Source organism: Mustela putorius, unplaced genomic scaffold (genome assembly GCF_011764305.1).
Source record: "Mustela putorius furo isolate JIRA1106 unplaced genomic scaffold, ASM1176430v1.1 tig00003845_pilon_pilon_pilon, whole genome shotgun sequence".
In the NCBI taxonomy this organism is placed as follows: domain Eukaryota; kingdom Metazoa; phylum Chordata; class Mammalia; order Carnivora; family Mustelidae; genus Mustela; species Mustela putorius.
The window spans coordinates 35394177-35419959 of record NW_025421998.1 but is presented as its reverse complement, the minus strand read 5'-3'; the positions used below and the strand labels follow the sequence as shown (position 1 = coordinate 35419959).

Genomic DNA, 25783 nt, shown 5'->3' with positions numbered 1-25783 from the left:
GTGTCTCGTCTTGAAATAAGAACACACACAGAAGATAAATTTAAAAGATACACTCACTTCTAAGCTGTTAATAAAATGTCTACTGAAGCTTTTTTCAAAATAAGCTGTATGACTAATTCTTACACTTATTAAAAACTCCATTCTAGAACAAAATACTAAGAGAAAGAAGGGTGAGTATCTTTATGGTATTTGCTAATAAGAGAGGGGGATGGAAGAGAAAAGAAAAGGGAGGAAAAACAAAGGAGAAGTGAAGAAAAAGGAAGGGGCAGAGGGAGGAAAGGAACAGGAAGGGCTGCATGAGACTCATATGTCACTCACATGAATGCCTGAGTATACATTATTAAACATTCCACACCAACTTTTCTTTTCTTTTCTTTATTGTTCTGCCCTATTTCTTAGTTACATCTTTACTTAATAAGGACAGTGACAATCAATATAAGCACAGAAAGTAGTGCATAAGGCTAGGACTAACTTTTAAATCTAGAAAAAATTTTTCTCTAAAAATCATTGGCCAGTGCTACTTACACAGTATAATACTTTTTGAGGGGGTAAGTTGTGGTCAGTTCTAGAAGAGCAAGATTTAATTCCAAGTGGGTAGCCTTTACCAATGATAGGTTTAGGTGAGCTCCCTTAACTAATGCCAAACCTAGATCTGACAGTTATGCTTAGCTCCCTAATACATCCTTGAACTAGGATCATAGGACTAATAGTTGAGCCAATTCAGTGGCTATAAGATACTGGAAAATGAACTGGGAAAAAAAAAAAACAAAACCCGCTATAATACAGTCAGCCTATACTAGAAAACACACAAATACATTATGAAATGGGAATATAACTCCCGTATCTGAAGATGAGTGCCTACATTTACTGTGGAGGGCTGGTATCATTTGCATTTTATGTCCAAGTACAGAACAGCAAAGGGAAGGCAGCGGAGCCAAACTCTAACCCCTAGTTAAATCTGGATTGCTTTTAGGTTAGTTTTAGCTTAAACATATGGGTCTGACAGAAAAAACTGACAATAAAGATGCTAGAATGGACTCTGCAATTTGAATGAGATAGCCAACCTGGAAAGCTCTTATGAGAAAAAGGTTAAGTTGGAGGTCCTAAGGCAGAAGATCCCAGACAACTCTGGACTTTTCCTGTTCTTATCATTCAGGAGTCTAGTAGAGCCCTTCAAAAACAGTCTATCAGGGTTTTAGCACTACATTGATTTGAACTGTCCTGAAAGTAGACATGGTGTTGCCAGAGCAGGAACAAATAAATTACCATTACTTGTAATAAATTATGTCAGTTCCTCATACCTCAATTCTTCCCACTGGGAAATTGCAATTAAAGCCAGATCAGACATTACTCTATATGTAGTGGGGTCTGCACTATAGGTGAGTATGGTAGGCTGAATAAGGTCCCCACCCCTAAAAGATCCATGTCTTAATCCCTGGAACCCAAGAATATTGTACCTGACATGTGAAAAGACGTTAGTGGTGTGGTTAAGTTGAGGTTCTTAACATGGAAAATTAGCCTGGATTAACCAAGTGAACCCAATGCAATCACAAGCCCTTTCAAGAGGAAGACAGGAGGCTCAAGAGTCAAAGAGGGATTGGAAGATGGTAGGAAGCTAAGATGGTTTCTTTTAAAGACGGAGGAAGGACCCACAAGCCAAAAAGTGTAGGCAGCTTTAAGAAGCTGGGAAAGGAAGGAAGGCATTGATTCTACCCTAGAACATCCAGAAGGAATGCAGCCCTGCTAACACCCTGAGGTTAGTCCAACAGAACACTTCAGACTTCTGATCTCTAGAGCTTTAATATAATAAATTTGTGTTAAGTTTTTAAGTTTGTGGTACTTTGTCACAGCAGTAATAACAAGTTAATATAGCAAGGAGCCCTGAAAATAAGATTCTGGAAGGTTATACAGCAGACTCCTCCTGTCTGGAGGCAGGGTAGAAAAGCCTATCGTTGAGTGTAAACAAAAGATCCTAGGGAAGATCTTGTGTGTATCTCTCAGGGGATGAAAAGACTAGCATCTGAATTTTACGACACAGGGAGTATCTTCATGGTCTCAGGTCTTATCCACTCCTCATCCTCCTTCAAATGTAAACATCTATCTCCTGGGAGGTAAATCTCTCTGGAGTTCTCAATCTTTATTCAGTCACAGTTTAATTTCCAAAGCTTGTCTGTTAGCCCAGGTCCCAAGTTTCAGTAAAATTTCCTCAGAAAGCCCCACTTGTACATATTTTCTCTACAGTCCAACATAGCCTTTATGGCCTTCTAATCCTCACAGTACCCATGTAGGTTCTTCATTGCTTGCTCTGCTGTTTGGCTTCCTAGAAACTAACGGAGACTATCTAAACAAACCCAGTCCTATTTAGAAGCCTCTTTACACTATGTTCCTTCCTCCAGTTTGGTCACTTCCTTGTTTTCATACAGCATCTGAATTATATAACTCATTACACTGCATTATAGTTACTTTCTTACACATCTGTTTCTGTCTACCACTAAGGCAGGTCTAATATCCCATTCTTTCTGAAATCCTCACCATACTGTCAGACACACCAATTTCTTGCTATAACTTTGACAGATGAACTGAATGTATATTATTCTTCTGACCTAGATTGGTGACATAACATTGGAGATCTCTTAAGACAACACTCTAGATCTCTCAAGACAGCAGTGTAGTAAGATCAAGAACTGATCAAGAACATAGCATCTAGGACAGAGTGTTGGGCTCTAATCCTAATTCTGTCACTTCATGTGATACTGGGAAAATTACATAATAAATAGCTCATTAACAACTAATAGATGGTTCATCTCCTTCGACCATGTAAACCTACTTCTGAGAACTTAGACTAAAGGAAATAATGTAAAAGAAATAAAAATTGTGAGGTGCCTCGGTGGCTCAGTTGGTTAAATGTCCAACTCTTGATTTTGGCTCAGGTCATGGTCCCAGCCAGGGTTGTGGGTCTGAGTCCCATGTCGGGCCCCTCCTTCAGCAGGGAGTCTGGTGGAGATTTTCTCCCCCTCTGACCCCCAACTCTGCACACACACGTGTATACACACTCTCTAAAATAATTAAGTCTTTAAAAAAATAAAAATCTATAGGAACAATGACCAGGGTTACTTTAATAAAATTAGGAATCAGGGGCGCCTGGGTGGCTCAGTGGGTTAAGCCTCTGCCTTTGGCTCAGGTCATGATCCCAGGGTCCTATGATCGAACCCCACATCGGGCTCTCTGCTCAGCGGGGAGCCTGCTTCCTCCTCTCTCTCCCTGCCTGCCTCTCTGACTACTTATAATCTCTATTAAATAAATAAATAAAATCTTAAAAAAAAAAGGAATCAGTCAAATGTCTGGTTTATAGGAGAAATGGGAAACAAATCATAGTATATTTTAAAATAAAAAATTATAAAGTTATTACAAAGTCTATCTATGAATATTATAGTTCAAAGTATAAATAATTATAAAGTCATTACAAAGTCTTTGAATGTTATAGCTTAAACAAGAAGGGCACACAAAATAATTCTAACAGTTGTTTAAAAGAAGCAGTAACATGGGCAGTTTTGTTTGTTTATATGACCATATTGTGGCTTAACAGTTAAAAAAAAAAAAAGGAAAACCTACGTACAATATTTTGCCCATGTCAACAACTGATGATAATATGTATTTATAATGGTTGAATTAATAGTGGGATTGTAGTGGATAACTAAAATTAAAATGATATTCTAAAAACATGTTCAAAATTACAACCTTTCCTAGGAGGCATTAAATTAAGAAAATAATTTTATTTTCTTAAAAATTTAATTTAAGAAGAAATTATTAAAATTAATTCAGATTCCGTAAGATTCTGCTTAAACCACTTTTATCCAGCCCTTTCTGTTCCCATTTCCGATACATTATTTTTTCTCTTTCTGTTTGTTCAGAAGATCTCGGGTCATTTACACCACAGGATTCAATGCAAGTTGGACAAATGTCAGTTGATACAGAGAGATCTCTCTCTTTTTCGTATTAAACATTTCCAGATCCTCCCCAATACAGAGAAGAGATAGATAATTTTGCAGTTGACAGATTTGACAGTTGACAAATTTGCAGTTGACAGTTTGCGTAACTGTCCAAACTGCCAGACTCTGATTAATCAAACAAAAAAGTTTACTATCTTCAAGTTAAAATATTAAAGTAGCTTCTTTATATGTATTTACTCAGGAAAGATCCTTAAATTTACTGGACATAGTACCACAACTACATAAATACTCTGTGTTAATATTATAAAAGTGGATATTCTAATTTTATTCACTCACATTACTACTTTTCTATCACCTATTTTTTTTTTTAAGATTTTATTTATTTATTTGACAGAGATCACAAGTAGGCAGAGAGGCAGGCAAAGAGAGAGGGATAAGCAGGTTCCCTGCTGAGCAGAGAGCCCGATTAGGGGCTCAATCCCAGGACCTGAGATCATGACCTAAGCTGAAGGCAGAGGCTCAACCCACTAAGCCACCAGGTGCCCCGCTATCACCTATTTAGTATAAAAAGTAGAGTCTTCCTTAATGTACATGAATGCATAATGGAATAATAACTAGTTGATATGTAAGTTTTAGGTAGACCCCTCTCTGTAACAATGTCAGTAATTATGAAGTGTATTTTACTACTTGCACAGGTTAATTCTGGAATAGGAACAAAAGATAAATATTAGAAAGGTGGAATAAGAAAAACATTAACCTGGAAAAAAAAAATCCCTTTCATTCAACCCTACTAACCCATTCAGGAGCCATTTGTTTTTCTAGATTCTTTATCACTGTTACCTCTATTTCTTCTTTAATCTCCACTTTCAAATGACTCCATGTTTATCACAGCACTGAAATAGCACTCTTTACATCCCCAGGAAATTTCCTAATGGCTAAATTCACCATCACTATCCTTAACTTTTGCTTTTAACCTGAAATAGTTGACTATTCATTTTTTTTTTTTTTAAGATTTTATTTTTGATAGAGTGAGCCACCAATCGGGATGTGGGGGAGAGGGGAGGTGCAGAGGGAGTGGGAGATAAGCTCACTGAGCAGGGAGCCCGACACAGGTTCTGGGATCATGACCTGAGCCAAAGGCAGACATTTAATCAACTGAATCACTCAGGTGCCCCTGACTATCCATTTATATCCTGACTTTTCTATTACCTTGGTTTCCATAAGTATACACCTTCTCAAATCTCTCTCTCTCTCTCTCTCTTTTTTTTTTTTTAACACAGTTTCTCTTTACCCATTGGTAGCAGCTCCACTTCCTAACCCCTTACTGGAAGAAAATTCAGTTCTGAATCCATTTTCCTCTTCATACACATTCCCTCCTTTTAGAGAGCAAATCTCTTCTCACAGCCATCTACCTATCTTTCAATGGCTTCTATGAAGGTACTTTGTAAACCATAAAGTATTAACAGAATACTTGGCTGGTGGAATCATGATTCTCTTAAAGGGCTTCTATTATTACTTCTGTGATAATTATTAATGCTCTATCACCCTGTCTGAGTTCTCATCTGAACACTAGACCATATTCTAACTCCTTTATAGGCCCCCTTCTCTTGCATATTCCACTATTGTCTCCTATTCAACTGAGCTCCCTCCAAAATAACAGTCTGCCAGAGCCTCAATTTCTTGCCATTAACACTCTTATTCTCTCAGTCACTAATACATACACATATCTTCAGTTTCATTTAAATATTCGCTTTCATGCAACAAGTACTGGAGTTGTTATTTGGCAAGTACTATTCTAAAACTTGGGCATATTGTGAAGAAAACAAATTAAGTCCACCTCCTATGGAGTCTGCAGGCAAGGAGGGGAGGAGAGGAGAACTTCAATCCATTTAACCCATTAAAAGAACTTGATAACTCCTAAAATGAAAGAGTAAAAAATAGAAATCAAGGGATGCCTGGGTGGCTCAGTTGGTTAAGCTGCTGCCTTCGGCTCAGGTCATGATCCCAGGGTCCTGGGATCAAGTCCTGCATCGGGCTCCTTGCTCGGCAGGGAGCCTGCTTCTGTCACTGCCTCTGCCTGCCTCTCTGCCTGCTTGTGTGTACACTCTCTCTCTATCTCTGGCAAATATATAAAACCTTTTAAAAAAACACAGAAATCAAAAATTAGAAACTCCATTACTTCTCAAAGCTTGATATTAACATATGTTCTAATGAAGGTTTTATATATTATTTGCAAAGAAGCTACTCTATAAAATTTAAAGAATATGTACTATAATTCCCATTTTATTTATTTATTTTTAGAGATTTTATTATTTATTTGCCAGAGAGAGAGGGAGAGTGAGCACAAGCAGGGGGAATGGCAGGCAGAGGGAAAAGTGGGCTCCCTGCCGAGCAAGGAGGCCAATGTGGGATGTGATCCCCAGGACTCTGGGATCATGACCTGAGCCAAAGGCAGATGCTTAACTGACTGAGCCACTCAGGTGTCTCTGTAATTCCCATTTTATACATGACTTTCCACGAGATATAACTAAAACGTATCCCAACCAGGACACCATGACTGCAAAATTTAAGTCTTTTTGCTACATTAAATAGTAACTATTTATGAATATGGATTTAGTTTCTTATGAGGGAGGCACTGTGGTGTGACAGAATGTAAATAAACATTTGGGTTCTGAGAGATAAGGACCCAAACTAGCTGCTAAATTGTAAACTATTTTTACCATATTATCCTGCCTAACAAGAGAGGAAAGTTATGCCTATTTGTCATAGGTACTATAAAGTTAAAGGAAATGGTGATAAAATCAAGGTCTTATTCCATATGGAGGTTTTACTCTATGGCCACTAGGTCATTGACTAAGTATATATATATACCTGTGTCTATCCATATATTTCATGTATTAGTAATCTAGCCAAGGTGAGCAAGGGACTATACTGAAGCCAGTAGACATGTGCCTAACATCAAATGAGGCATCGTAAGAAAATAATGGCCAGTTTTGTTAGAAAGACTAGCAAGGTTAAATACAGTGAAATATCTGAAGCTATCTGAAACACAAATAATTAAAACAGACTTGCTATTTTATTTAATGCTGATGAATACGTGCTATTTACCCTTATTCTACATGACAGTGTTAAAAAGAATAATTTCTTGGGGGACCTGGATGGTTCTGTTGGTTAAGCGTCTGACTCGTGGTTTCACCTCAGGTTGTGATCTCAGGGTCATGAGATGGAGTTCCACCTTGGGCTCCCTGTTCACAGTGGAGTCTTCCCCTTCTCCCTCTCCCTCTGCTCCTCCCCAGCTCTCATTTGTTCTCTGTCTCTCAAACAAACAAATAAATAAATAAGTAACATCTTTAAAATGGGGGGAGTAATTTCTTAATTCAAAAAGCAAGTAAACATTTAATAATTTATGATTTTCTTAACTAAATTTTTTAAAAAACAAAAAAAAAATCAGATTAAGGAAATCAGAGTTGCTTAACCTTAGGAAAGGAGAACAATAATTTCTGATTCTAGCATATGATGTAAAGGCTTTACTAAAGAAATTATGAGCCACTGATCTCTCCAGACAATAAAGGAAATAAAGAAGAAAATATACAAAAACTTTAGGCTGAAATGAAACATATAAAGTTAAGTAAAATACACATGGCCAAATTATAAAAGTAGTTCAAACTTGTAACTAAAGAGAATATATGTCATCTTTTCTATAGGTCTTTACTTATTCAATAGAATGATAACCACATAACAGAGAAAGACAGATATATTCCTGCCTTGAAGAGTCAAGAATATTGACCAAATCAGCAGCTCTTAAATTTTTTGGTCACAGGTTTCTTACACTTTAACAATCAGTTAAGTTTCCTAAAAGCTTTTGTTTATGTGGGTTATATATATTTATGTTTATATTAAAAATTAAAACAGACATTTAAAGATACTTATTCAGAAAAAAGCCATTATATATTAAATAATCTTGACATATTAAAATGAAAAAAAAACTATACTTATAAACAAAAATTAAGTGAGAGGAATGGCACTATTTTACACATTTATAAATTTCTTTTCAGGTCTAGCTAACAGAAGACAAATTCTCATAGCATTCTATCTGTTGTGATGTGTCGTTTTGGTTCAAAGAATATAAGGAAAATCTAGCCTCTATATAGTTAGAAAAAGGACCAGTATTCTAAAATACCTTTTCTAAAATTAGTAGTCTAAAGTGCCTGAATATTCATATTTGATACTATACCAAAAATTCAACAAGTGGCCATTTCTTGTGTTACTTGCAATGTAAAATCTGAAATCAAACCAATCAACTTTTTTCGTACTATACTCAATGATGGAGAATAATTAAAAACAGTAAGTTTAAGTAAAAGAAGTAACTTTTACTGCTTCAACAAGGATATTTTTAAGTGAAACTGGTTTTTTTTTTTAAACTGCAAGTGGCCAGCCGTGATGAATACAACGATTACTACAAAGGTTGTGTACCAGGTTTTAATTCATCTACAGGCATCAGCAGTTTTATTTCCCATTTATTTTGCACTTTCACTGCAAATGTCAACACAGTGAAAAAGGCAAATAATACTTTAGTATTAGTACAAAAATAGATTTGGCCTCGTGTAACTCCTAAAAGCATCTCAGGATCTAAGAGTCCTCCTACATACTTTAAGAATCACTGTGTTAGGGGCGCCTGGGTGGCTCAGTGGGTTAAGCCTCTGCCTTCAGCTCAGATCATCATTTCAAGATCCTGGGATTGAGCCCCACATCAGGCTCTCTACTCAGTGTGGAGCCTGCCTACCCCCCAACCCCCCGACCCTGCGTCTCTCTGCCTGCCTCTCTGCCTACTTGTGATCTCTCTGTCAAATAAATAAATAAAATCTTTCAAAAAAAATACTGTATTTTACTTTAGTATTCCAAGCAAGTTTTAATTAATCATATTATAAGACTTGATACTAAATATTATAGTAGTTCAATGTTAGGAAGCTAAAACAAATCAACAGTTCTGTAATCTCACTGACGATACTCAGCTTTAACAAAAAGTTTTAATGGTTTAAGTATTCAATAGTTAATCTATTGAGAACATTACTATGTGTCTAAAACTGTATTTACAATCTTTACAATAGAGTGGAGAAGAGGAGTTTAACAATAATAAGATGGTTTAAAATAAGATGGTTTAAAATCTAAGTTGCAGGAATTCAGAAAACAAAAAAACCCCTGCAGGTCAGAGTAGTTGTAGGGCAGAAACCAAGTTAGGATTTAAAGGAGAGGGAATCAGAGAAGAAAGAAGACATTTGAGAATCAAAGAGCAACAGGAATAAAAGCTAACGGGGTGGCATTTCTAAAGGTGGGAGAGCACAAAGGAAGTCAGTCAACAAGTGTCACTGATAAAACCTTGTTAAGAAAGTAATGAGAAATTAGGCTGGCTGGGTAAAATGAGGGCAAGGTCAAGGGACCTTTAGAAGTCAAACAGAGTAATACAGCCAAAAGAGTATTGTTACAGTTTTGCCATGATAGAAAAAATATTAAAAAGGATATAACTTGGGGGCGCCTGGGTGGCTCAGTGGGTTAAAGCCTCTGCCTTAGGCTCAGGTCATGATCCCAGGGTCCTAGGATTGAGCCTGGCATTGGCATTGGCATCGGCATCGGCATCGGCATTGGGCTCTCTGCTCAGCAGGGAGCCTGCTTCTTTCTCTCTGCCTACTTGTGATCTCTGTCAAATAAATAAATAAAATCCTTAAAAAAAAAAAAGGATATAACTGAGCAAGATTAATCTGGACATGAGATTATGAAAGGAAAAGACTTGGGAAAAGAACATTTAGGAATCAGATATTTTCCACGTTGGAAGGACAGGTTGATAAGGGTGAGCTAAGCTTGGGGCAACGGAATGGAAAGACGTGAACTCTAGAGATAAAACTTAGTGAACTTTCTATTAGTAGCAGGTTAGGTAAAGAAGAGTGAGTCAAGGATTATCTGAATATATTTAGGGTTACAGAAATGAGAAGCAATAACATTATTGAGTACATACTGTATCCTAGGCAGCATGATAGACATACAACACATTAATTAATTGCCCCACAAACTGTATGTAATAGATATCTATTTTACAAATAAAGGAACTTAAGCCCAGAGTGATGAAATAACTAACCTTGCTAATAAGTGGCTTAGGCAGGCCTGACACATAGGTTTATCAGACCAAAGAGATACAAGGCTATCGCAGTGGTAACAAAACCTAAAGTCTACTGTCGTCTGCCTGGGCAATTAGATTTGTCATTTGTAAGCTGCTGGAGATCTGACAAGTTGCTTAATTTTCTGAGCTTCAGTTTTCTCACCTCTACAATGCAGACAGCAAACTACCTCACAGAGTTCTAATGAGGATTAAATGAGATAATGCACATGGACACTGTTAATACTGCCGAGAAAACAGTAAGCACTCATGTAACATATTATGGCTCATGTACTGTGCCTCAGCACAATATGTTAGTGTCATTAACACAGGGAAAAACCAAAAATATAAAATTTCAAACAAGATGAATTGATGGTGGCTTCGAAGTAGGTATCTTTAGAGAAACGGAAACAAAAATTAAATGCAAAAAGGAGAGGTTATGGAAATACCCACTAAGTCAAGAAATACCGACTTTAGTTTTAAGAGGTTGCAGAGATGCCTACTTGATAACGGGTCTGGACGACTTAAACTCACTCAAGGAATTTTTCTCATTCACAAATTCTCATCAAAAATATTTCCTTGTGCGACAATTTCATAAAACTTTTATTTACTTTGTATAGGATATTATGCTAGATGCTAGAAGTACAAAGAAGGTACAATTTTTAAAAAGTAGTAATTTAGGTAGAGAGAAGATATACAAAATTATAAAGCACAATGATATAGTAGTATATATCAAATAAGTAATACATACAAACAAAAAAAGCCACAGAAGTTAAAAAAGAAAAGACTGAGGTTCCTTTGGGTTGGTACTGGCTAAGGAGACAGATAAATCCTGCTCAGGGCCTTGAAGGAAGGGTAAGACAGATAAAGAGAAAGCTCAGAGGAGTGGGGGAGGGGACTCCTGGCAGGGAGAGCAACATGCACAAAGCAAACAGAGCACACATACATGTTTCAAGGAAACCAAAAGGAGCAGCTTGATTTGGACAATTTATATTAAAAGAAATACAAAAAAGGGCCAAATTTTATCAAGTTCTAAAGAGATTTGCATACTACTTTATCAATTTTATTTCACTATGTAATAAGTAAAGAAGTGTCCCTTTCTCTTTCAGCATCAGACTGTTAGAGCTGCATAATCTACTGCTTAAAACCCTAAATCTGTTATAGAACTACTATCTTCTGCTTCTCTCATTTTATAAGGTAGCAAATATAAAATTTAATTCTCATGTAATGAGGTAAGAATCTTCATATAAGCATGTTTGCCATCAACTAATGCTTTCTTGCTGGAGAGATTTTAAGTCTTCTCAGTATTTTCAATTTTAAGGAAATGTTCTGCTTTTTGAAGCCTTTTCAAGTAACTAAAGCCCATTAAAAGAAAGGAAACTAAAAATCATGACTAGATAAGGTAAATACATCTGTTTTTTCAAGTTTAACTAGCTAACCAGAACTGAAAATTTTGCTGTAAGTACCATTTCCTACAATATTTGGATAGCTGATAAGTACTTCCCTCAAATTCAAATGTTATAAATTAAACACTAAACTTATCAAGATATCATACTATGAAACATATTGAGGATCAAAATGTATTTATAGCCACAAGAATATGTGATCCAACCTATTAAAACTTTTGGTCTGATTTAGGCATCATAGAAAAAAAAGAAACATACTGAATAATTCACTGGGGCACCTGGGTGGCAAAGTCGGGTAAGCATCTGAGTCTTGGTTTTGGCTCACGTTGTGATCTCAGGTTGTGAGACCGAGTCCCATGTTGGGTTTGGCAATAGGCAGAGTCTGCTTGAGTTTCTCTATGAGCACCCTAAATAACCCCTGCCCCTTGAACTCTCTCTAAAATAAATAAATAAACCTTAAAAAAAAAAAAAGTTTGATTCACTACAATATAACATGCACATATGCATGTGGTTTTTTTTCCCCAAAATCAAGGATTTTCTTCCTTTCACTAATTTATCATTAATTGGTTTCCAGTAATACTTACCCTAGTATTCTATTCATTCCGTGTCTAGCAGCATAGTGTAATGGAGTATTGTGCTGGTAGGGCTCCCCATAAGATGTATTTGGATCAAGGGATTCTTTCAGCTGAGGGTTGTTTTCATAAATTTGGCAGGCCAGGTTTTCATCACCATTGATGAGTGCTTTACGGAATTTGGTGGTTGTATTTCCCATGTTTTCTTTTGTTTTTTTCTGATAGGCTGTGGCACTTTTTTCCTTTCCCCTTCAGCCACTTCTTGAATGTTTCTGCAACATGTTTCACATTCTAATGGGAAAAAATATTATCAAATTAGATTGTAAAACATAAGTTACAAAGCAGTATCCTAAATAAATAATAACACAATTAGGAACACTAAAAAAACCTAGGAAGCATATGTAAGGGAGCAAAGTAAATTACATTTTACCAAATTTATCTTAATAGAAAAAATACCTCAAATTTTCAACACTGCCCAAATCAACTTCTTGTTAAATTAACATTTACCCACACAGAAACTGTTAAGGTTTCACAGGCAGCACATTGTACTATGAAACTTATCTGCATATATGAACCCTTCAATTTTCCTTTTCACATTGGCAGGAAATAACGACTTAATTTTATGGTTGAATACACTCAAATCTCTGCATAAATTATGTACAAAATAGACTCAGCCAATTTGGGGGCATGAAAAATGTAGGAAATTTTGCTCACATATGAACTTCAGAATAGGTGTTAAGTTACAGTTTAAAAAAACCCCACAATCCTTGGCAAGTATGCTCAATAATAAAGGCTACTTTCACTCCATTCCAATAAATGTTTCTGAATCTACTCTTGAACTATGATCGAAATTAGTGACAGGGGCGCCTGGGTAGCTCAGTGGATTAAGCCTCTGCTTTCGGCTCAGGTCATGATCTCAGGGTCCTGGGATCGAGCCCCGCATGAGCAGAGAGCCTGCTTCCCCCTCTCTCTCTGCCTGCCTCTCTGCCTACTTGTGATCTTTCTGTCTGTCAAATAAATAAATAAAATCTTTAAAAAAAAGAAATTAGTGATAAAGGAAATAGCATATGTGAAGGCAGTTATGAAATAAAAGGACTATTCAAGAAATGGTCAGTACACATGGAGCTCAGGTTCTCTAGTTTTGAAATAACAGAAGATAAAACTGAAAATATGTTGGGGCCACTTAGAAACTTATACTTTAATCTGTAAAGAATAGATAATTAAAGGATTTTATGCATGGCAGTGACAGAATAATTTTATGCTTCCGAAAATTAACCATGTGGACAGCATGGAAGACAGACAGGAGGGAGGAAAAGATAGAGGCAGAATACAACAGTCCATCATGATACCTAAATAACTCAACAGCAGGCTGGACATTAAAACATAGCTTATTTAAGAAAACAGTTGAAAATAATATATACTTTTTCAACACAAGTTTTATACAGGGTAGTAACAGTTTCAACAGAATACAGAAAACAGGCTGAAAAACAAATGAGTTGTTTTTTTTTTTTTTTTAATTTCCTATAAAACAGAGTTTCTCATCCTTCCTTGGCTGTACACTGATTAACCTGGAGAACTTCAAAGAGTCCCATTAGCCAAGCTACACTCCAGAGTAATTAAATCCGTTTCCAGGGAGTGGCACAAGGGCACTGGTATTTCAGCAACTTGGGTGATTTCAATGTGCACACACCACTATATAAAACCCTTGTAACTCCCTCCAGGCAAATGGTTATATCTGAGTATGGAGATAAAGGTGAACAGGCAGGGAAAGACATCTGCTAAATCTATTTTAGAGACAGGTGCTAACTACTGACTTACAAGAACAGTATTTTCTGGCCCACATCTATACTTAATGAGGTCAGCATTTCAGTCTTTTTTTAACGGCTCTTTGCTACTGACATTTTTATTTTAAATATGCAATACGTACACATAGATGAATGAGTAAAGAAAGACAAAAGATAACTGGAAGATAATCATAGTTATCATTTTGACAAATAACCACCCTATTTATAATGTATATAAATAATTTGTTTTATACATCATATATACAGTATAAGTATGTATACATATAAATTGGATCACTACATAATTTAAAATTTTTTATTTAATTTTTCAGATGGTTGCTCAATCTTTGAGTACTATTCCTTCATCATTTCATCTAGAATGAGAGAAGAAAATCCTTCCCTCTGACACTTACACTTATCATAGTATACCAAAGACACTTTGGGGATTTTGCAGGGACACCCTAGATTTTTTTCCTTTTGTTTTCCAAAGGATCTAGGAGTCATTTGTTTATTCTCAGTGAAATAATCTGCGTTCTGTAGAACTGCATTAAGTATTTTAAGGATTTGTTATTCTTAATGAAAACTCCATTCAGTTTATTGTATATTTCAATCTATAACCAAGTATAAACCAAATCATGTAAATTCTAAAGGGTCTTTCCTAAGAATTTGAAAACTTATAGTTGTTTGGTTTTATGATTCTTCCCTGTTTGATTGCAACTCAAATGATAAAACATTTTTGGAGTTTTGGATCAGATTAATAACACATTTTCTTTGATTTGCATTGTACTTTAGCAAATGTTGTGTAAGAAAAGTAAATTGTATCCAAAATGTAAAAAAAAAAAAAAAAAAGGAAGAAATTAATGATATCTTGGGGTATTTATTGAAAATAACAAGATACTTTAAAAAAAATCAGTAACACTCTGGGGCGCCTGGGTAGCTCAGTTAGGTAAGTGTCTGCCTTTGGCTCAGGTCATAATTCCAGGACCCTGGGACCAAGTCTGCATTGGTCTCCCCCTGTTTGTGTTCTTGTGCGCTCTCTCTCTCTCTCACAAATAATAAATAAATAAAATCTCTTAAAAAATCAATAATGCTCTAAATGTGCATTAAACATTACTGTCACTCATGGTGAAAAGCATAATGGCATCTAGAAACCTTTTTGTGGTTCTCCGTTATTTTCAAGTCTGCTTCACTTTTAAAATTTGAGTTTAATAAGCCTGAAAGTCAGCAGGAAATGCATCATTTTAAAGTCATAACTCCATTCCCTCAGATTATTCTCACAAGTTTTACCTAGAAATTTGCCAGATGTGTCCTTTAACTTTTTCATAGCCACAGTTAGTATAACCTGAAGTGACTGTTCTCTCTTTGTTTGAATGAAACTCTTAAGTACTATTTCCTCAAATTTTTTTTAAGATTTTATTTATTTATTTGATAGAGAGAGAGATCGCAAGTAGGCAGAGGCAGGCAGAGAGAGAGGGGGAAGAAGGCTGCGGGCTGAGCAGAGAGCCCGATGTGGCGCTCGATCCCAGGACACTGAGATCATGACCTGAGCTGAAGGCAGAGGCTTTAACCCACTGAGCCACCCAGGTGCCCCTATTTCCTTAATTTTAAAATAAAACTAAGTATTGAGAGCTTCATAAGACAGGTGAAGGATTATCAAAGAGGTGAAAATAATTCCTTATTTAGGGCCTTTAAGTTTTATAGGAAAATCTAGGCAAAATTTCATCATCTTTCAGTGGTAAAATACAGCACTCAATAAGTTATTTAATGAAAAAAGTAAGAAAAATATAGCTTATCAATGGACTCTAGAAAGCTTTCCTTAATTTCTGATTAACTTTTAATTGTGAAGGGCTCTATAACACTTGCTTTAAATCGTTCTTTCAACTTACTTCCCTTTCCACAGGTTAATAATCTGCAACAAAACTTCAAGTGTACCTAAATTAATAAACTACTCCCAGAAACCTTTTATAGAATATAAAGTTTTTCAGAAATAACTTGCTCTTAGCTTCCCTGTCTCCACAAAAGTAAATTATTTTTAAAGTCATAATTATGAATTGAAGTTGTTTATCTAAATGAAATAATTGGTTCCCACTCTTCATCTACCTAGAAGAAAACCCATCACACACATTGATCATCTACTTCTAATTCATCCCTCTGCAACTGTTTGCCCCATTGATAAGAATAACAATTGTAATCTACAACTAAACGTCTCTTTAGAAGAGAAACAAGTAAAAATTCATCAAACAGTAAGTCCCAAGACCACTCCACTTTAGGTTGAAATCAGAGAGATGTACCAAGGAAGAAGATTGATTCCAGAACTCTTTACATCTACAGAAATGTTCTAATTGTTACTGCATTAATACTTAGAGAAGAGGAGAGGATAGTTTAAAAACAGACTCTAAGAGAACTTTCAAAGCATAAGGTAAAAAAGAAAAAAGAAATAAGGATAGAAGGAAAAAAGCCAGGAAAAGTCAATATACAATAGCAGACAAAAACCATGTGGGAAAGTCATATATTAAGCTATCAAGTCCGTTCATTCACTAATTCAACAAACATATTAATCTGTAATTATTTTCATTTGTCACTATGCATCAGAATCACCTGGAGAGGTGATTTCACCTAAGGACCAAAAGGCCAGAAGAGAATTTTAAAAACCTCCTAGCTGATTATAACATGCAGGTCAGACTTGAGGACCATGGGTTAGTTTTGAAACTACGCTAAGCCAAAGGTAATGGCAAGCAGTGTGATGGCAAGGAGAAGTGTAGGAGTTGGAAAGACTTGTGCTCAAATTCAAGCAACTTAATTTTTCATATGTTTCCTCATCTGTAAACCAGCAGTATTAATATCTACTTTCTTCAGTCAACAAATACAAAGAACAAACATAAATATCATTGCACCTATGGAATTTATATTCTGGTGGGGGTAAAGAGAAAAGCACTGTAAGGCTTTGATTTTATTCTGTGTGTAACAAGGAGTGATTACAGGTTTGGAACTATATCTTTCTCAGGATTTAGCAATTTTAGAAAAATGCATTCACAGTTTATGAATCAATAGTTCATGCATTTTTGTTGCTGAGTAGCATTCCACTGCATGGATGTACCATTGATTTTTCACATATTAAAGGACATGTTGGTTGTTTCCAGTTTTTGAAAATTGTTAATAAAGCTATCATAACATTTACATACAAGTTTTATGTGAATGTATGCTTTAATTTCTCCTGGGCAAATATCCAAGAATGGAAATACTGGGGAATGTGGTAAGTGAGTTGTTTAACTTCATAAGAAACCACGGAACCGTTTTCCAGAGCAGATGTACCAACTCATTCCTATTGGCCATGTTACAGTTGCTCTGTATCTCAGTTAGCATTTGGAATTATCAGTTTGGGGGGAGTTTCCCCCCCCTTTTTGTTCTTTTGGTAGCCATCCTAATGGATGTATTGTGGTATCACATAACGGTTTTAATATCCATTTTCCTAATGATTAACAATATGGATCATGCTTTGATATGCTTATGTACCATGAGTGTATCTTGATTATATATCTAAAACGTCTGTTTAGATCTTCTGACAATTCTTAAGATGGATTACTATTGATTTTGAGTTCCTTATATATTCTATAAAAAAAAGTTCTATGTTAGAAACGTGATTTGAAATATTTCTTCCAGTCTATAAAGTCTTCTCTTTTCAGTCTCTTAACAGTGTTCACAGGCCAAAAGTCTTAAATTTTGATGAAGTAAAATTTACCATTTGTTTTCCTTTTATGGGCTGGGCTTTTGGAGTCATATGTAAAACTCTGCCTAACTCATATCACAGGGCTTTTCTCATATATATTCTCTTGGAAGTTTTTTTTAGTTTTAGGTTCCCCATTTAAGTCCATGATCCATTGTGAATTAATTTCTATATAAGGTTGAAGTATGGATTGAGGTTCATTATGTTTTTTTCAATTAATTTATTTTTTCAGCGTAACAGTATTCATTGTTTTTGCACCACACACAGTGCTCCATGCAATACGTGCCCTCTCTAATACCCACCACCTGGTTCCCCCAACCTCCCACCCCCCACCCCTTCAAAACCCTCAGATTGTTTTTTAGTAGTCTCTCATGGTTCATTATGTTTTATGGACAGACATCCAATAGTTCCAGCCCCATTTATTAAAAAAAGTGTCCTTTCTCCACTGAATTGCTTTTGTACCTTTACCAAAAACCAACTGAGTAGCAAAGTGAATTCAACAATAGATTAAAAGGATCAGATACCACAATCAAATGGGATTTATTCCAGAGATGCAATGGTGGTTCAACATCTGCCAATCAAAGTGATACACCACATAAACAAAATTAAAGATAAAAATCATATGATCATCCCAATAGATGCAAAAAAAGTATGTGATAAAATTCAACATCTGGTCATGACAGAAACTAACAAAGTGGGTAGAGAGAGAACATACCTCAACACAAGGCCATACATGAAATGTCTACAGCTACAATCATACTCAGTAATGAAAAGATGAAACCTTTCCCTCTAGATTCAGGAAAAAGACAAGAATGTACACTCTTGGCCACTTTTATTCAGCATAATTTTGGAAGCCCTAGCCAAAGCAATTAGGTAAGAAAAAATATAAAAGACCCAATTTTTTTTTTTAAAGATTTTATTTATTTGACAGAGAGAGATCACAAGTAGGCAGAGGCAGGCAGAGAGAGAGGAAGGGAAGCAGGCTCCCCGCCGAGCAGAGAGCCCAATGCGGGGCTCGATCCCAGGACCCTGGGATCATGACCTGAGCTGAAAGCAGAGGCTTTAACCCACTGAGCCACTCAGGTACCCCAAAGACCCAAATTTTTTAAAAAGGAGTAAAACTGTCACCATATTTGCAGATGATATACTTTATATAGAAAACCCTGAAGACTTTGCCAAAAACTATTCAAATAAATGAATTCAGTAAAACAGCAGGATACAAAATCAATATATAAAAATCTGTTCTCTTTCTATAAACTATACTGAACTATCAGAAAGAGAAATTAAGAGAGCAATTCCATTCACAACTACATCAAAAAGAATAAAATACCTAGACATAAATTTAACCAAGGAGGTGAAAGATCTATACACTGAAATATATAAGACACTGATGAAAGAAACTGAAGATGGAAATAAATGGAAAGACATTCTATGCTCATGGATCAGAAGAACTAATATTGTTAAAATATCTGTATGACCCAAAGTAATCTACAGATTCAGAACAATCCCTATAAAAATTCCAATGGCATTTTTCACAGAAACAGAAGAATCCTAAACTTTGTATGGAACCACAAAAGACCCAAAATAGCTAAAGCCATCTTGAGAAAAAAGAACAAAATTGGAGGCATCATACTTCTTGATTTCAAGCTATATTACAAAGCTACATAATCCAGAACAGTATGGAATGGACATTAAAAACAGACACACAGATCAATGGAACAGAATAGAGAGCCCAGGAAATAAACCCATGCAAATATGGTCAATTAATTTATGACAAAGAACCCAAGAATATATCATCCTGAAAATACAGTCTCTTTAATAAATGGTGCTGGGAACAATGGACAGCCACATGCAAAAGAATAAGACTAGATCACTATTTTACACTATACACAAAAAATTAACTGAAAATGAATTACAGACATGAATGTAAAACCTGAAAACCACAAAACTCCTAGAAGAAAACAGGTGGCACTCCTTGACATCACTTTCAACAATGTTTTTTATGGCAAAGACACCAAAAGCAATAATAAACAAGAGGCATTAATATCAAACCTAACAGCTTCTACACAGCAAAGGAAATCATCAATAAAATGAAAAGGCAACCTACATAATGGAAGAAAATATTTGCAAATCATTTACCTGATAAGGGGCTAATATACAAAATATATAAAGAATTCAGTCAACTCAATAACAAAAAAAATCCAATTAAAAGATGGACAGAGAATCTAGATATTTTTCCAAAGACATTCAGATACAAGGCCAACAGGTGCATGAAAAGATGGTCACCATCACTAATCATCAGGGAAATGCAAATAAAAGCCATAAAGAGACATCATCTCCTATCTGTTAGAATGGCTATTATGAAAAAGAGAAGAAATACCAAGTGTTGGTGAGGATGTGAAGAAAAGGAAGCCCCTGTACACTACTGGTGGAAATGTATATTGATGTAGTCACTAGAGAAATCACTATGGTGGCTCCTCCAAAAATTAAAAATAGAACTACCATAAGATCCAGAAATTCTAGGTGTTTACCCAAAAGAAAACAAAATCATTAACTTGAAAACATACATGCACCCCCATGCACTATTTACAATACCCAAAATATGGAAACAATCTAAGTGTCCAACAATGGATGAATACATAAAGAAAATGTGCATCTATCTATATATCTATAACAGAATATTATTTAGTCATATAAAAAATGAAATCTTGGGGCACCTGGAAGGCCCAGGGGGTTAAAGCCTCTGCCTTCAGCTCAGATCATGATCCCAGGGTCCTGGGATTGAACCCTGCATCAGGCTCTCTGCTCAGCAAGGAGCCTGCTTCCCCCACCTCTCTTTTGCCTGCCTCTCTGCCTACTTGTGATCTCTGTCAAATAAATAAATGAAATCTTAAAAAAAAAAAAAAAGAAATCTTGCCATTGGTGACAAATGGTTGGAACTAGAGGGCATTATGCTCAGTTGAATAAGTCAGACAAAGAGGGGCGCCTGGGTGGCTTAGTGGGTTAAGACACTGCCTTCGGTTCAGGTCATGATCTCAGGGTCCTGGGATCGAGTCCCATGTCGGGCTCTCTGCTCAGCAGGGAGCCTGCTTCCTCCTCTCTCTCTCTGCCTGCCTCTCTGCCTACTTGTGATCTCTCTCTGTCAAATAAATAAATAAAATCTTAAAAAAAAAAAAAAGTCAGACAAAGAAAGATACTGTATGATTTCACTTATATGTGAAATCTTCAAAATCAACCAACCAAACAAAAACCACTAAGCTCATAGATATAGACAATAGACTGGTGAAACTAATATAATACTGTATATCAACAATACCTCAATTAAAAAAACAAACAAACAGCTGACTATACTTGTGTGCATCCAATTCTGGACTCTATTCTGTTTCATTTTTCTGTGTCTATTCTTTTTTTTTTTTTAAGATTTTATTTATTTATTTGATAGAGATCACAAATAGGCAGAGAGGCAGGCAGAAGAGAGGTGGGGGAAGCAGGCTCCTTGCTGAGCAGAGAGCCTGATGCAGGGCTCAATCCCAGGACCCTGAGCTGAAGGCAGAGGCCAACCCACTGAGCCACCCAGATGCCCCTCTGTGGATCTATTCTTTCTTTCTTTCTTTTCTTTTTTTTTTTTTTAAAGATTTTATTTATTTGCTTGACACAGAGAGAGAGAGAGATACCAAGTAGGCAGAGAGGCAGGCGGGGGTGGGGGAGCAGGCTCCCCGCTGAGCAGAGAGTCTGATGCGGGGCTGGATCCCAGGACCCTGAGATCATGACCTGAGCTGAAGGCAGAGGCTTAACCCACTAAGCCACCCAGGTGCCCCTGTGTATCTATTCTTTTAGCAATACTGTATTATCTTGATTACTTGAAGAACTGACATCTTTAACAATACTGAGTGTTCCAATCCATGCACATGGTATTTCTGTCAATTTACTTATGTCTACTTTGACTAATTTTTTTAGTCAGTGTTTTGTATGTTGGTTGTATCATGTATCATCAGGCATATATATTTTGTTAGATTAAGTATTTATTTTCGAGGGGTGCTACTAATATAAATAGTACTATACAAAATTTTAAGTTCCTACTGTTCATTTCCAGTATATAGAAATACAACTGAATTCATATATTAGACCTTGTAAACTATGAATTTGCTAAATTCACTTATTCTAGAAGTTTTTGGGTAGATATTCTGGGATTGTCTAAAGTAGGCCCATGAATAGAGGCAGTTTTATTTCTTCCTTTAACATATAAATGCCTTTTCTTTTTCTTACTCTATTATAATGGGTAGGCTGATTTTTTAGTTAGTGAAAGTTTAAGGAAAAATAGGATTATTTGTATACAGTACATAAATATCTCAGGGGAGATACTGAATAATCACAAAGTGAAAAGTGGCAACTTTACAATGAAGAAATATGGGGAATACCACTTTCACCAAGTGATTAACACCACCAATAACATATTGACATCATTTTCCCTAATTTAGCACACTAAAAAAAAAAAGCACTTTACTTCTGTAGTATTCTTATGAAAAGACACATAACACCCACTTAAATATGTGACAGTACCAGATAAACTCAAATTGAGCGACATTCTACAAAATAACTGGCCAGTACTTTTCAAAAAAGTGTCAAGGCCATGAAAGACAAGAAGGGACTGTACAACTGTTCATAGATTAGGTAAGACTAAGGAAATGTGAGAACTAAATGCCACATGGGATCTGAGATTGAATTTTAGAACAGAAAACAAAGTCATAAACAGAAAACTCGTGGAAACCAAATAAAGTATGTAGTTTAACCAATATCATACCAATGTTAATCTCTTAATTTTGATAACTGCAGCATGGCAAGATGTTTACATTAGGGCAAGCTGGGTTAAGGGGAGGCACGAATTCTATCTAGGTCCTACTTTTTTTTTTTTTAAGATTTATTTATCTGAGAGGACAGAGCAAGCAGAGGGAGAGGGAGACAAGAAGACTCCCTGCTGAGTGGGGAGCACAGTGCTGAGCTGGATCCCAGGACCCTGAGATCATGACATGAGCTAAATTCTAGAGATGAACACTTAACCTACTGAGCCACCCAGGCACCCTTCTCTGTCTTATTTTTGCAACTTTTCTTTAAATCTATAACTACTTCAAAATAAAAAGGTGAAAAAAAAATTCTAGCTTTTGGGTTTAGAACAAACCTTAGGAAGGCACAGACAAAAATAGGGAGAATGACCTATAAGGAGGACACTAGGGTAATCCAGTTAACAAATTATAGTTTCAGGATGCCTGGGTGGCTCAGTTGGTTAAGTGTCTGCCTTCTGCTCAGGCCGTGATCCAAGGGTCCTGGGATAGAGCCCCACATTAGGGCCCCTGCTCAGCGGGGAGCCTGCATCTCCCTCTGTGATCTCTCTCACTGACAAATAAATAAATAAAGTCTTTAAAAAATTACGGTTTCATAGACCAGGATGGTACAAATTGACATGATAAAAAGTATTTGTATTATAGGTCTATTTTGAATAGTATTTCCTGAAAGCTTTAGAGTATAGAAACAGAGCAGTCTTGGATATTTATTATCCAACAGAATAAAATAACAGAAGTAATAAAATAGGAACAACATCTTAAATTCCCAAATCCTTGAAGAACCATTCCTCACTAGAAAATGGGTAGGAAGGACACGTCTAAGAAAAATCAATGCTACTTACTACTAATTTATCCATTCTCTTAACCTAGAGTATTTAGCTATGCCATGTGTAAATCACAAGGTCCATTGGCCCCTCTGGCCTCGATTTCTCTGATGGTGAAAAGAGACAGAGAAAGAGGGGGGAAAAGGTTAAGACTTGCTATCTGAATTCATTACATTCCTGCCACTTTGTACCAAAATGTACAAACCCTAGAGGCCCAACTATATCCCTAAAAATTCCATGATGTTAACATTTCTTTTAGAGAGGAATAAGGAAAAAGGCATGTCTCTTCTAGAGCCTAAGGTGCAGAGTTAGCTTCAGTGATTTAGGTTTAGGATGTGAACATGGAAGAATGCAGGTGAAGGGGTAGTGGTAGTCTTTTGGATATACCTTCTGTAAAATCTTTAGTGGCTTCCTACAAATGACAGATTATAGTCAAATTCTTAGGAAATGCATATGTAAGGCTATACCATAAAAGTGTTCTTAAAAACAATGAGTTGGGGATTTGCATAAGGAACTAAGTTGAGGTAAAGCTGAATAGCTAGGTAGGATGGGGCCCTTAGATTCCTGCCCTAAGTTTGGCTTCAGCTTTCAACTTAATCTCAGATCATCACAGTTCTTAATGATATTTCCCACTTCCGAAATTATAGGATTATTATATGGTATCAATATGATAGTTATTTTGACTTTAAACTTGGCCAGTGTAATTTGGTCTTATATATATATCCTGTTTGCTCTGACAGACTGATTAAATACAAAGGGGTGCTGAAAGAGCTTTTAAACTAGAAAGCTAGAAAGACCTAGAATCTTGGCAAGTTCGTTAATGACAACATTCATTTTCGTGACAAGAAAATAATACTCATTTCTGAAGGTCACTGTAAATTTAAACATAATAATGTATATAAAGTTCTATGACTCATAAGAAGACACAACATATCCTCTATTCCACTAAAGACTATAAAGTACACCCATACAAGAAATAACTTCTATTTCTCTATATGAAGAATGTTTGTAGTATTGAATTTTTACTAATTAAACTCGTAAGATCAGAGAGATAGAAAGGACTACATTTAAATTCTATCAGCGTATACTCCCAAGATTTAACCATAAAATCTTTAATGCCTTGTAAGTAAATGCCTTTCACATTAGATACCTAAAAAGCCTATCCTGAAATTGATCATAAGATGATCACTGCAATCCTGCATGAAATGTATTTGGTACTCATTCATGCTTCATATGGAAGTCAGAATATCATAGGCATTTAATGAGATACAGGTTGTCCCAAATGACAATGCCAAGAAAACATCACTCATTAAAAATTAACATGACTTAATGTTCACCTTTTATTCTTTTAAGAACTGGGATGGCAAAGATTGGAGAACTGACATTTCTAAAAATCCATGCAGATTTCAGCAACTAGAAACAGTAACAATAGAAAGTATCATAGTAAAATGAAACTGGCATAGATCCTTAGGAAAAATGACTTGAGATAAAAAGGCTGAATCTGGGTTTTGGCGGGGGCGGGGGTGGAGGAGGTGAGCCTGGTGGTGGGTATTGTGGAGGGCACATACTGTATGGAGCACTGGGTGTGGTGCACAGACAATGAATTTTGGAACACTGAAAAAAAATTAAATAAAATTATTTTCTTAAAAAGGCTGAATTTGATTGACCAAATGACAATAAAGGCCTTCAGAAATATGATGTCAAGTTATTGAGAATCTACTGAGGACTCTTACATCCTCCTGTAAGGTTACTACTCACTGTAGCAGCTGGTCTCTATGCACCCTTGACCCCTCTGGGATCATGATCTGAGCCGACGGCAGATGCTTAACTGACTGAGCCACCCAGGTGCCCCTCTGGCCTTGCTATCACTTGCTATGTGGCCTTGGCTATCAGTCAGTCTCATTTTCTCAGTGGCCAAATGGACCTTAGGGCTTTGTGTATTCTGGCCTCAGCTGTCCCCTCGCTTCCCTTACCTCCTGCTTCTTTTCCCCTTAGGCTGTTGCTCTAGATGTACATTGTCTGCCTTCCAGTTTTTTTTTTACAATCATGCTCTGGCCTTGGAGCCTTTACACCTGTTCTTCTCTCAGATGGAGAGAAGGACTCAAAGAGCCCTTCCTTGGCCACTTTTTAATATTTTATCTCTGCTTATCTTTTCTTCATAAAATATATATAATGATATAATAACTAATGATTTACTCATTTTCTCTCTCCTCCAAAATAAGTTCCATGAAGTCAGTCTTTGTTTGCTTCACTATCATATTCAGCCCCAAGAGTAGTATCAGGCATTTGTTGAATGGATAATGGAGTATATGTTTGTAGGGTTTCTAAGCTCCCTTTTCAATTCTGGTATGCTATGATTAACTTATGGGCTTGTGGAACTGGTGAACGTCTCAGAAATTCATGTCTGAGCCTGAGGTCTAAATGGTTCTTTGAGCTCCATTTTTTTTTTTTTTAAAGTAATCTCTGTGCCCAGCGTGGGGCTCAGGCTCATGACCTATAGATCAAGAGTCCTATGCTCTGCTGACTAAGCCATCAGG

The 25783-nt window shown here is 36.2% G+C and overlaps 1 protein-coding gene across 3 annotated transcripts in view; it reads right to left on the bottom strand.

Moving 5' to 3' along the window:
• ANKIB1 (ankyrin repeat and IBR domain containing 1) overlaps positions 1-25783 on the bottom strand; it is a 153397-nt gene that overhangs the window by 86263 nt on the left and 41351 nt on the right. For all 3 annotated transcript variants that reach the window (XM_004776445.3, XM_004776450.3, XM_004776448.3), the window contains exon 2: positions 12089-12367. In XM_004776445.3, coding sequence (XP_004776502.1) covers positions 12089-12276 — 188 coding nt within the window. In that variant the 5' untranslated portion in view covers positions 12277-12367. The remainder of the gene's footprint in view (positions 1-12088; positions 12368-25783) is intronic.